Source organism: Lycorma delicatula, chromosome 7 (genome assembly GCF_047948215.1).
Source record: "Lycorma delicatula isolate Av1 chromosome 7, ASM4794821v1, whole genome shotgun sequence".
Lineage (NCBI taxonomy): Eukaryota > Metazoa > Arthropoda > Insecta > Hemiptera > Fulgoridae > Lycorma > Lycorma delicatula.
This window is the reverse complement of record NC_134461.1, coordinates 2465818-2479182: the sequence shown is the minus strand read 5'-3', so window position 1 is coordinate 2479182 and position 13365 is coordinate 2465818. Positions and strand designations below refer to the sequence as shown.

The 13365-nt window shown below is 27.9% G+C and overlaps 1 protein-coding gene across 1 annotated transcript in view; it reads right to left on the bottom strand.

The window, feature by feature from the left end:
- The window catches only part of LOC142327858 (vacuolar protein sorting-associated protein 11 homolog), an 81486-nt gene that overhangs the window by 34764 nt on the left and 33357 nt on the right, over positions 1 to 13365 (bottom strand). Inside the window, exon 6 of the mRNA XM_075371211.1 lies at positions 3328 to 3438. Coding sequence (XP_075227326.1) covers positions 3328 to 3438 — 111 coding nt within the window. The remainder of the gene's footprint in view (positions 1 to 3327; positions 3439 to 13365) is intronic.

The window sequence follows — 13365 nt, the reverse complement described above, 5'->3', positions numbered from 1 at the left end:
AATTTTTTGTGATCTCAGGAAAGGATCTGATTTAGTTACACATTTTTTTAGTTACACTGATTAAAAAAACTTAATAGCTGACATCTGGGGAGTTTTTTTACAACTGGTTAAAGTCATACATTACCATCAAGTAATTGAAATTTCAATTTTTCATAAGGATGCAGATGTAAAATTTGGTCTTTACTTCAAAATGTAGAACACAGAGAGCCTCAGGAAAGTGTTCTCAATCCCTTAGTTTTTTTTATTGTTTATTAATAAACTGTCTCAAAATCTTGAGCCATTCATCCTAATACTGTTAGTATATGACACAACTATATTTATATCTGAAGAAAATTATTTGAAAAGAATTGAAAATTGTGCAATAGCAGCTCAAAAAATTATTCACTGGATAGATTGTAACTATTTAACTTTAAATATGGATAAAACTATTACACTGTGCTTCTCAGGTAGACATAAAATTGCTGATCGTATGAGTAGAATTCCTATTAAAAATAATGATATTATTTCTCTTACCCACAAAGAGAACATCCACAGAGAAACACCAAATTCTGGGTGTTTTATTAGGTGACAAGTCCCATGGTATGATCAAACTGATTTCACTTGTAACAAAATCAAGCTGTACTGTTTTGCTCTAAAGCGGCTTAATAAAACATTAAGCTTCTCATCATTATTAAGTATTTGCTATGGCTATATACATTTTCTCATGTAAAATATGACATCTCTTGAGGCTCCCTCTAAAAGTTTGAATGAATTTAAAAAAATAAACTCAGATTATTATCTGATATCCATAAGTATGAATTATGTACACCTATATTTAAAAAAATTAAATATGTTAACTTATCCTTCTGTTTATATTTATGAATGTCCAATATTTTCTAAAAAAGATGATCACTTATTCTTATAAAATAATAATATCCACCTTTACCTAATCAGACAACAAAACTGTTTTTATAAAACTCAACACAATATGGGTTACAAGAAAGGAACTTATTATGCTTCCGTTGCCATTTTTAATAAACTGTTGAACCATTTATAAAATCTTCCCACTAGTATATTAAAAATACAATTAAATGATTTTCTTTCATAGAAACAATATTATTCTGTTGAAAAATTTAAAAAAATTCTAATTAAAAAAAAAAAACATGATTTATCTGTACAATTTATGTACACAACAGGTGCATAAATATGTTCTCAAAATAACTTTAAATAGTGGCTACTGAAATGTGAACTATTTTGTCATAATTTTTTAAACTGAATATATTTATTTACCTTAACACTATTTAATATATTTGTATTTAAATAATTAATATAGATTTTAAACACATCTATTTTAAATCTTAAAATTGGGTTTTTATACTTATAATTTATCTTATGATGACATGATCCATAATGTATTTTTATGTACGGAACAAAATAAAGATTTATTTATTTACCTGTTCAAACATTCTAAACCAACAAATGCAAAAAGATTCACTAATGATATATATCAAAAATAAGAATAAGTGAAGGATTTATTCTATTAAAAAAATTATTATTATTATTATTATTTAATTCTTCATTACATTTCTTTCTGCTACATTTCATTATGTTTATATCAGTCTTTTATATCTCATTTATTTTTAAAGCAACTCTCTCTCCAAGCAATAAATTCATACTATGTATTTCATGTATTTCTTCTAATTTTAGCAAATCTTAACAAGTTTATTCTCTCTCTTTGGATAAATAGCTTGAATCTAAATAATCATCAATGCTTGTCGACTTTGTGACATCTTTTAGTCATTATGCATGCATGATTGTATTGTTCTCAGCTACATAGTATCCTACCATACTCAGAAATTGTTAGTATTCACTATGAATTACACATTAGATGAAGTTTGTCCACTATCCACAACCTGGGGATGTACATGGGTGCTGGCAGCTAGACTTTCAAACCATAGCGTATGTGATTGTATATACAATCACTAAATAAATTTTAGTGTTTAAATTTAGTATTAAGTGGTAATGAATATTCATTACCGCTTAATACTGCTAGCTTACTACTTTTTAATGCTATATTAAAAAATATAATGTATATTAAAATAGATGAACTTCCAAAAAAACTAATTTTCATCATTACAATAAGCAAAACAATTTTATTATGCTATGTAAAAGCACACCGCATCTATTTAAAGAATACATTAAGTGAAAAATCAAACATTATAAAATTGTGCTGTAAAATTCTGACATAATGTTATATCTACATGTACTTGTTTTTAGATTCATACAGTAATTTCTTGTTTTATTATTAATGAATCTTTCCTGGAATAATAATTGATTAGATGTTCTATAATATGTTTAATTACCTCTGTTATATGTTTTATGTATATATGTTTTATGTATATTTATATATGTTATATGTTTTTATATGTTTTATTACCTCAATTATATCAATCTGCAGTGAATTGGAAGAAATCATCAACAGAAAAAAAACAGTACTATATGTAATTGAAAATAATAAAATAAGGTATTACCGATAATTTCTTTAAAGAAAATACCTAACTGCACTGTTGTTTTAAAAAAAATTATAAGCTCAAAAATCAAATTAATCAGTATTCTATCAAAAAAGTAACAATATCTATAAAGTAATAATTATTTATCAATCTGCATATTTATAAAACAGTCAGAATGTTATATCTATCAATAAATACAAATATAAAATAAAAAATACCATACATATCAATAAAATCACATACACACTTGAGGATGTAAGTTCCAGTATAAACAGATATTTTCAATAAATAAGACCTGAGTATCATAGCTTAAAACTCAATTCAAAGCAACAGTATTTTTCAAAACAAAGTTGTATCTAATTTTTTGATGCACCATTTTAAATACAACTTATCTAGAAAAATCTGATAAATTTAGATTATAATAAATAAACATTCATATATAAACTAACTGATTATAACTAAAATAAATTTTAAAATAGATGATTTCTATTTCTTTAACTCTTTGTAAGAAAATGTTGAAACTGAAATTTACGAGTAGGCATTAACCAAATTAATTAGATATTTCCTATTTTCTTCAAATTTTTATCTTCATAGCAAATTGCAAAAAGCTGGTACAGTGACCGCCCATAAAACTAAATATTTTTTGCATGAAATAACATACTGCAGTAATTAGTTGAGTAAGAAAGGTAAATACAAATGAGAAGTTTTTGTGATTAAAAAATACAGCATACAAAGATACCTTAATCAGTATTACATCTATTTTGTCAAAAAAATTTGGCAGCAGGATTAAGAATAACTTAATAGTAAAAATTAAACCAACAAAAATACTTTTAGTTACCTGTTCAACTGAAGGTTTATAATCTGTACATAACCTTTTTAAAAACTGAGTTGTTTCTTTGGGAGCTTTTTCCAGAAGAATTCCACCATATCTATTAATATTTTTTACAGCCTGTAACATCAGTATCATTTGATATCACATTTTTTAAATAACAAAATTTAAAAAAAAATATGAACACATTAATTTATATAAAATCAAAGATCATAAATTTTAAAATTACGCAATATCATTAATCTTTTCTGGACATCAGTAAAATGGCTGAAACAACCAGTCCTAGCTGCTCCATTTATTAATACCAGTGGTACACTACATTACCACCAATCATGCTAAATTTCAGTTTTTGAACAAAGACTTGATATGAATACAGATTGTTTCTGTGTATTTTTGAACACATATTTTTTTTTACAGATGCATAAGGGAAATTATATTGTTATTGTTATATCTATTCCTTGCTATTTATATTTTATTTTTATGTATGCTGCATAGACCAGATTCATGTGAACTTAATTTTTCTTCGTGCTGAAATTTAAAGAATAAGTTACTGAAAATAATTGCAAATAATGTAAATGAATGAACCTATTGCTCAACATCAAGTTTAACTTCATTACCACAAAATTGTTAAAGCAGAAGGAACAGTTTTTATGAAACCACAATCACTTAACTATAGACAAATTAAGTTAACAAACTTTAATAACAAAAAATCTGAAAATTAAAATGCTGATAAAGTGACTGCACATAAAACTAATAATCTCTTGCAGGATACAAAATCTTAACTGTTTCAATCTATCTGTCCATCTGTAAAATGATAAATTAACTCAGAAATTTCAATTAGAGTGATTCAAAAACCTGAATTAATTTTGCAGTTATATCTAAATTGTATTTTCAGACTACCTATAGTTACTTCTTACAGAATATGATCTGGTCTAACATGTAATGTTCTAAATCCAAAATAGATCAGAGAATAAAACAATTTTTTATTTAGATCAAGATTTTTGGAAAATTCATATAATGTTTGTTATGGCAAGAGTAAATGAAGTTAAAAATAATTAATACCTATCCATATATGTCCCAGTTACTAGGTGAATGAGTCATGCAAAGGAACAGTTTATTTTATAAGATGATTGAAAACTCATGAAAAACAGAATTTTGAGAATTTATTTGCAAATGCAGATATGATAAAGTTTGTTTTCTTGCAAGAATAATTAAATTGACTTGTAGAATGCCTTGGTAGGATAGAATGCTAGTCTGCTTCATCAAAGATCCTGGGTTTGATACCTAGCTTATCAGGGAACTTCTTACAGTTACTCATGATATGAACATCTTAATAGTTAACACAAGACTAGTAAAAAAGAAAGAATACCAGAAAAAACTATTTTAAAAAAGCTTTGAATTTTAACATAAATTTAAAAAAAATATATACAAAATTGATTTATAGATATATTATTAATCCAATACATGATAAAGGAGACAGGAAGAAGGTGCTACGCAGAACTACACTGTTATCAGTGACTTGTAAGGTTCTCTCCAAAGCTCTTTAGAATAGACTGAACAATAGATCAAACCACAGACTGGAAAATATCAAGAGAAATTCAGAAAAGGAAGGTCATGGGCAAAACATTTATGTTTGAAACTAATAATTACAGATTTCCATATGAAGAGGAGAAACCTGGCATTAATGCTTCTGAATTACAAAAAAGCATATGACTTGATTAACAGGGAAACATGCCAAAGGAATTTTGGGGTTGATAGAAAAATAATGGAAATCATCATAAAACAAATCAGAAACTAAATCCAATATTTGATCCTAGAGAAATCTCAGGGTCATTTAAAATTAAAACAGGGGTGAAACAAGGTGAGGACTCTCATCAATGCTTTTTTTAAAATGGTCTGCTTGAGAAGATTACATGGGTGTGAAGAAAAAAATTAAAAATACTGGGAGTGAAACATGTAAGACTGGCTTACATAAAGGACAATTTGACTGCTTAGTGTTTGCAGACAGTTTTCTGACACCAGCAAAAATTCAAGTGGAAATATTAAAAGAGATAATGTAAACAGCAGGACTGTAAATATTTATGAAAAAAAAAAGAGTTTAGAATGAACTCTAGAAACTCAGGAAACCGTCTGGAAACAAAACAGAGGAAAATTAAAAGGGTTGAAAGATTCATTTAGATAAAATCATATAACCCAGTTTTTACAAAAAGGTAAAAAAGTAAGATCAAAAATGTTACTAATGTGTTAAGCTAAAGTTGTCTACAACAAAAAGTTATCTGAATAAGACCCAAAATTTAACATTGCAACACTGTGACCTAACCTGAAAGTCTCTACACAATTGAATGTCTAACTTTGAATAAGGTAAGTGAACTGCAAGAAATGGAGAAAGAAAGAAAGATCCTGAAATCCAAGGATCAAGAAAGATTGGAGATGTATGGAAGCTGAGGAAAAACAACTAACTCTACAAGGAAACATAGAAATTATCAGATGTGATGAGGAAATGGAGAAGAATCAAGACTTGATGAGAATTTATTCAGCAAGACATTTGACTATTTCAACAAGGAAATGAATAACAGAAGTTAAACAAGACCCGGAAGAAATGGAAATAAAAATTAATAAGTATTGTGTACAAAAACTTAAAAAAAGTAAATAATTATAGGGTTCCAAGAGAAACCCAAAGAAATCAGTATATATGTACACAGATGAAAAAAGTATAAAACAAATTGAGATAATGATAAAGTTCTGGAAGAAAATAGAACAATAAAAGAATATGTGATGAGTTATTTCTCATTGTCCACAGCGGGTCAAATTAAAAAAACAGAATTAATAAAAAAGGTAAATAGCTGTTCACAAAAGAAGGAATCAGCTTTTGCAGAATTAATTGATTTCTGATTTTAGTATTTTTTGTCAATTACTAAACAAACTATCATTTCCTGAGTTAAAAGAAAAGTTAATTTTGGCTAATAAATGCCCAGAGCATTCAATGAAACTGCACTCAACATTAACTTTGGAACAGAAAATGGAATTATTTTAACATGAATTTAACTGGAAGTTAATTGGAATTGCTTTAACAGGAACTGGTCAAACAGCCAAACCCAAAGTAACTTTGGCTGTTTATTTCTTAACTTTCAATTCTTAAGATTTTACTGCCAGAGATTCAGGTCTTGTGGAACCATCAGGTTATAAGGGATGGGATTAACTTTTTTTTAAACAGAGCTAAATTAAAAAAAAAAATGAATAAAAGTATATGTTTATTCTAGTAAACAATGATCAAAAATGATTTTAAATTATTGATACAGGTTTGTAAATTTCTTAATCAAAGGCAGATTTGGAACTGACATGAGTCTTCCTTTAGACAACCATAAACGTAATTGATATTTGTAACTGGCTAATATCAATTGCATCACAGATGATGTGTATGCAAAAATTGGTGGCAAATGAAATTATGTACCATTTTAACACTAAAACCAGTAACAGTTTTATCAATATTAAATATTATCAAAACAAGACAGATATTTAATTGCAAGGAATCAAATAGCTTACATGAGGCTGATCTTACTTTATCCACATTCAGCACAACTAGCAAAGATTCATTAATATATAAGGCAAACATAAATTATTCAGCGTATTTTAGAGACTAATAAAAAATGAACAAAGCAATAGAGTATGCATTGATTTTTTTGAAACATTAGTGTAGATATAGAGTTACTGATGGCCTTGAATGAACCTGCTGGCCTGATGTAATGACAGGGAGATTGTCAGCTGAGCAATGGCTACTGTGCAGGAGGAAGCAATGTGTGTACTATGGTTTTATGAAAGCGGATCTGTTAATATTGATCATAGACTTTTCGTTTAGAGCACAATCATGATCCTCCTAATAAAGACTCCTAATAAAGATACCAATTAAACATTGGTATCAGCAGTTTAAGGATACAGGAAGTGTAATGTACAAAAAAAGATGCTGGCACATCTCCCTCTCTGCAGAAGTTGTGGAGCAAGAGAAACTTTTCAGAGAAATTTTGGCAAATTGACTTGTGCGAGTTTAGAACTTTGGAATACAGCAATCAACAATTATGAAGGTTCTTCACAAGTACCTAAAACTTCATGCATACAAATTCATTGGTGTAAGAAAATGAAGAAAACTATTAACCACCCATTACAATTTTGCTGTGGGGATTCCTGATAAAATGAACAATGATAGTACTTTAGAAAATGTAATCTTCTCTGATGAAATAACCATTCATGTTTTTAGTCATGTTAACATTCACAACTGCCAGATTTGAGGTAGCAAGAACCCTCATGTTGTTTGACAAATACAACATGATTGTTGTGTTTGCACACCAAACATCATTTTGTAACGTTCGGTGTGCATTGATTGCTTATGAAGTGATCAAACCATTCTTCTTCGTCAAGCTAATGGTTACTAGTGCTATTTATCTAGACATGTTACAAAGGAGTGTAGTACCACAAACTTAATATTCACAACCCAATGTTTACTTCCAACAAGGTGGTGCACCACCATACTGGAGTTTACATGGTAGGGACTACCTACATGAACCATTTCCTCAACACTAGATTGGCTGTGATGGACCAATTCTCTGGCCACCTCAATCCTTTGATGTTATGCCACTTGATTTCTTTCTTTGGAGGTTTGTGAAAGAGAGGGTATACACAACGAAGATTGTCAACATTAGTGAATCAAAAGAAAAATCCTCCAAGGTGTAATTAATGGAATTAACTGCAGATATTCTTCATAATGTGAGGTATGAAACAGAATATCATCCAAACATTTTACGCCACAAATGTTGCACAAGTGGAAACAGTTTGAAGTTAATAAGTGTTATGAACATAAATGTTTTATGGGAGGGAGGGAGGGAGGGATGGAGGAAGAGAGGGAGGGGGAGAGGGAGAGGGAGAGGGAGAGAGAGAGAGAGAGAGAGAGAGAGAGAGAGAGAGAGAGAGAGTGAGAGAGCATGTATGTGGGTGTTATTTTATTGAAATTAATCTTTTTAAGATTCATGTTATTCCTCTGTACTATTAAATTATATTTAAATTCAATCAAATAAGTCACCAAGTACAGAATATTGAAATGAGAAATATCTTCTTAATTTTTCATGAAAGTACTTTTGCAAAATCCTGCATCCTCAGTCATGATTGAATTTAAATATAATTTAACAGTACACAGGAATAATATGACTCTTAAAAGATTAATTTCAATAAATAACACATGCACACATGCGTGTGATCTCACCCTCCCACATGTGCATATATGCGTACACACACACGTACAATCTTTCCAAGACCTTTCTCTCCAAATAAACACAAATTTAAATAATGCAATAATTAACTTCTATTTCAAATTCCATTCTAACCACTTTTTCAATGAAGAAACATGTAAGATTCTACAGTGAATTTTCAGTCATTATTAATACTGTAACAATTTTGGTTTCTTAATAGCTGCTGCAGTTTTTATTTTATGTATGAAGTTGATTATGTAGATTACAAATATCATGATTCAAAACTGACTCCAAATATTGTTGTAAATAAATTTGCAACAAAAGTATAAGACAAAAAAAGATATTTCATTTACCTCAGTAAATGTTAATTTACTTAAATAATCGAGAGCTGCATTAAATTGATGATTGTCTTCTAACTGAATTTTTAAGTACCATGAATGCAAGTTATGTTTTTTAGCCAATAATAAAGCGTCTTCAGATGAAGACTGCCTACACACGTTAACTGCAACCTCTACGTCAAAATCATTCTCGATTTTCAGTCTGAAATAATGTACATAATAATCATAGAGAAAAGTTTCCTTTAAATAACAAAACTTACTATAACATATCAAGTGGAGAAAAATGTTTACAGAAGAGGTAGATGATACTTGAGAAACGACAAAATCTGTTATACACGAGTATCATGTAGATGTTTCTGAGTATTAGTATAAAACAAAACAAACATTTTGTATTTATTTTGTCAATATAAATTATTTAAAGTTATTATATAATGATTTACATACAATTTCATAGTCAAATTTAACATACATACACAACTGGTAATAATTTATGATGTTGTAAATATAGTATTCTACATGTACAATTAAAAAGAAAACTTTAAAAACTATATAATGCAACATGTTGAGAATCTTTGTGCATATCAGAACCTGCACAAAGATATTTACAATACTTTAAATCTATATTTAAATGAGATATTAAATTAAAACATCTCCCATCTCCTCAACTGACTTTCAAAACAGTATTGTTGATTTTTGTAAAGCAATAAAAAAAGTATGGATGATGAACAAGTAATTTGTAAAATGTATAAGTAAATGATAAAATCGTTTTACAGCATTCATCAAGTTTACAAATTTTACCGATTTTTCTGTGGTATTTTATTACTTTCTTTAAAACTTAATTTAATAGGAAACCTTATCTAGTATAAATTAATATATATTTTAATAGAAATAATTTATCTTAATTACAACTTTATTTTAAATTAATTTATCCAATTCGTACAATCCTATAAAAATTAAAAAAGTTACTTCATGTACAAATTAAAAAATTGATACAAGTACAAGCTGTCACAAAGTATCAGAGAATATAAACTTTTAAATGATGTAAATATAAAAATTCTCTGAATTAAAATACATATAAAAAAATACTTGTTTTTAAATCTAACTCACTTATATGTTTATCAACACACACTCATTTCCTAATCGAGATACCGTACTTAAAGAAAGAGGTGAATCTTTTTTTCAGAATATTTCTGATATTGCATTCAAATAATAACATTCTTCACATGTTTAATATGGGGATAATTTTCACATAGTTATTATTTTTTTGTACTGCTTATAAAATCCTTTACCAAACCCAAAGCTTCTTGTACAACAAAAAAGTGATGCAAGAAACTTTATGTGTTTTTGTCATGGACATCCTCGCATATTCAATGAGAGTATTCAAAGCAAACTTCTTTTCTATTTCTTCTTCTGCAATATTTAAATAGCCAGGATATTCTAATCAGTTTATAATGTTATCTTTTGATACTTTGGTTTCCTACCCACAAGCAGTGGCTATTATAAATATGCAGTGCTAGGCATTTCCAAATCAGTTTCCACATCACTACAGAGTAATGTTTTCCATGCATCGATTAAAGTTGATATAACATACTCAATGCATCAACTTAATTAAAAATAGTCAAACAAACTGACTTGCTTTTCTCTCTCAATACATCCCCACTGTCAATTGCTAACATTAAAAAAGAGCAAACAGCAACTGATGTAAATAGAACCTTCTTAAACATGGTTTTTCATATGTAAACAGAACATTTCACGATTTAAAATTTATTTTAACCTTATGACAATTGGCGTAAAATCTGAAGTCTATGAAATTGAGAATTTACTTGCATAGATTTGTACCGTTATAAATTTATGAAAGTAAATAAATACATAAATATGTACATAAATTTGTACTGTTGTGTTCATTACTACCAGATGGGCACTGTGCTACAGTTATAGCGAAAAAACTATCAAAATTTGTTTTGTGATCCTAATATTCCTTTAGGTACAGTGATATCTTTTTTATCGAAATAAGAATAAGGAGTAACTAGCTAAAGACTAACAGACTAGATATAGACTAACTAAATAGATCAGATCTAAAATAGAACCTTTACTACCAGGTGCATAGTTGCTCACATTCTATTTTGGGTTTATTCCCTGTCTCAAATCAGTTTACTAACCCTGTGGTTTCATAGAATAAAGATAACCAATCAATATTTAATTACTTATCAAACTTTTACTTATGATAACCTAACAATAGGTGAAGTTAACTTATTTTACAACAATAAGAAAGTCATCATTGAATTTTCCATTACCTTGTCAGCTTACAACAAATTCATTTGATCCTCTGTGTGTTCCAGACAGCCACAAATTATAAACCTAGAAAATCTACTACTCCTTTCTGCAGCATTTATTTTCTAACCACGGAGAGCCTCTAACCATATTTTCATATACCTCAGTTTTCCTATCCTGACCTAGAAGTCCAAATTCCAATTATTACATCTTCACTTCCTATTTCCATTTCTAGTCAGTTTAAATTTTTTTTATGTTGAACATTCCACTCACAGACAGAGAATATGAGAATATGATTACATTATATTAAGGATTTTTTGTCTGAATTCAGCTTCTTTCTCATCACTCTTTTGTTAAAAATATAACAGAGCTTACATAAATAATTTTTAAAAAAATCAAATTCTTTGTTTTTATATTACACACTCCAATACAGCATGACTCCATCAGAGTTCACAGAATCACGAATGTTTCTTCTTGAACACTTGTAGTATTTGATTTCACTGAACCGAAACTGTGGATTGTTTTAATTAAACTATATAAAAAAATACAGAGAAACAATAAAATGAAAACCTGAAATTGTACTGCATTAGGTACAGGAATACATAAGACGAAACTTAATGTATTCAGAGAAAAATTATTACTTTAATCCATTTTTAAAAATAAAGTCCACATAAAAATTCACTATAAAACAGTTAATAACTTGAAAGGAGAAACTAATCAAACGTAAGATTAATAAAACAGTGTGCACAGATAGGTATAGTTTATGAGTCCAATAAAAAAAAAGCTAAGTATTAAGTAATTATTTGCTAGATACAACTGAAGAAAGAAACATTAGCTACCAATTGGGTTTTGAGAGTGATCAAATTTTTCTAGTAATTTTCCAGCGTAATACATAAAAACTTATTATTACTTAAATCTACTAATAAGGCTAAATTTTCAGTATAATTAAGTCCTTGGAAAAAGGTTTTTCTGTAAGATCTGCTGGCATAAGTAGTAAGATATTAAAGAGGGAGGAAAATGAGGTTTCTGGCAAATATATTCAATCTATCATTGGAAAGACTGACACACCTAAACAACCTGCAGTACTGTCTATTTATAAAAAAGTCAATCCAAAGCTCATTTTAAACTACTACCTTATTCTACTGTCTCCTAGGTTCTAGAAAATATAATATAATTTAAGTCATGCTCATAAAAGTTTGTGAATGGAAATAATCTTTAAGAACAATCAATCTATTTAAAATTGAAAAATTTTTCTTAGAATTGTTAATTTTCTTAGAATAAAATCCTTTACAAATTTTGTCTTTATTTATCAATTGGCAATCTAACTAAGTTAATTTATGGAAAACGTGTAAGTTTTACAGTTTACAAACATGTAAAACTTTCATATTTGCTTCTTTATTTAAGTTCCAAGAATTTCATTGTGACTTCACTTCAACAGAAAACAGAGCAAAATATTTAGCTAACCATAACTGAAAAAACAAAGCATTCTGACTTATATTATAAATTTACATTATACAACCTGTATCAAGTCCTATAATCAGCCCCCAAAGTACATATGCGATTTTGAATCTCCTCTTATATAAATTTATTACATGAAATAACATAAAACTAATTTTGAACGTCACTTCTATCTTAATAATGTTCTAAAATAAAGGAAGTGAATAAATGAGATAATGTAATAATTAAAATTTCTTTGGTTAACTACAGCAGCCAATTATTAAGGTAATATTTAAAAATAATTTGATTTATACTTTGAATAACAAACTTCTTTGATTAAACATATTTTATTTTCTAATCATATTATTTATTTTCTAATCAGTTGTTAAGCATCTGCAACTATTTATTAAAAATACTAAACCAGGTTATTCAAATTCTGATTTTTTTTTATTAAATTAAACAGTATTTAAAAAAAGTAAAAATCTTTCTATTATATTTAAAATAATCATAGCTTTCGCAAACATTCTAACTTGTTGGATGTACTTGAGTTTCAAACTCCAAGCAATTTTAATTTATTTAAATACAAATCTGGCCTGGATTAATAAAATGTTACTCTCATACAAAAAAAAAAAAATAATATTGATTTTTAACAATAAAATCAGTCTTGATTTGTAAAGGATTTTTTAATTTTTAAATGCATTTTAAATAGGTCACATAAGAAAGACTCATGGAGTTAATGAACAAAGAGAAGAAAAAATCATGTT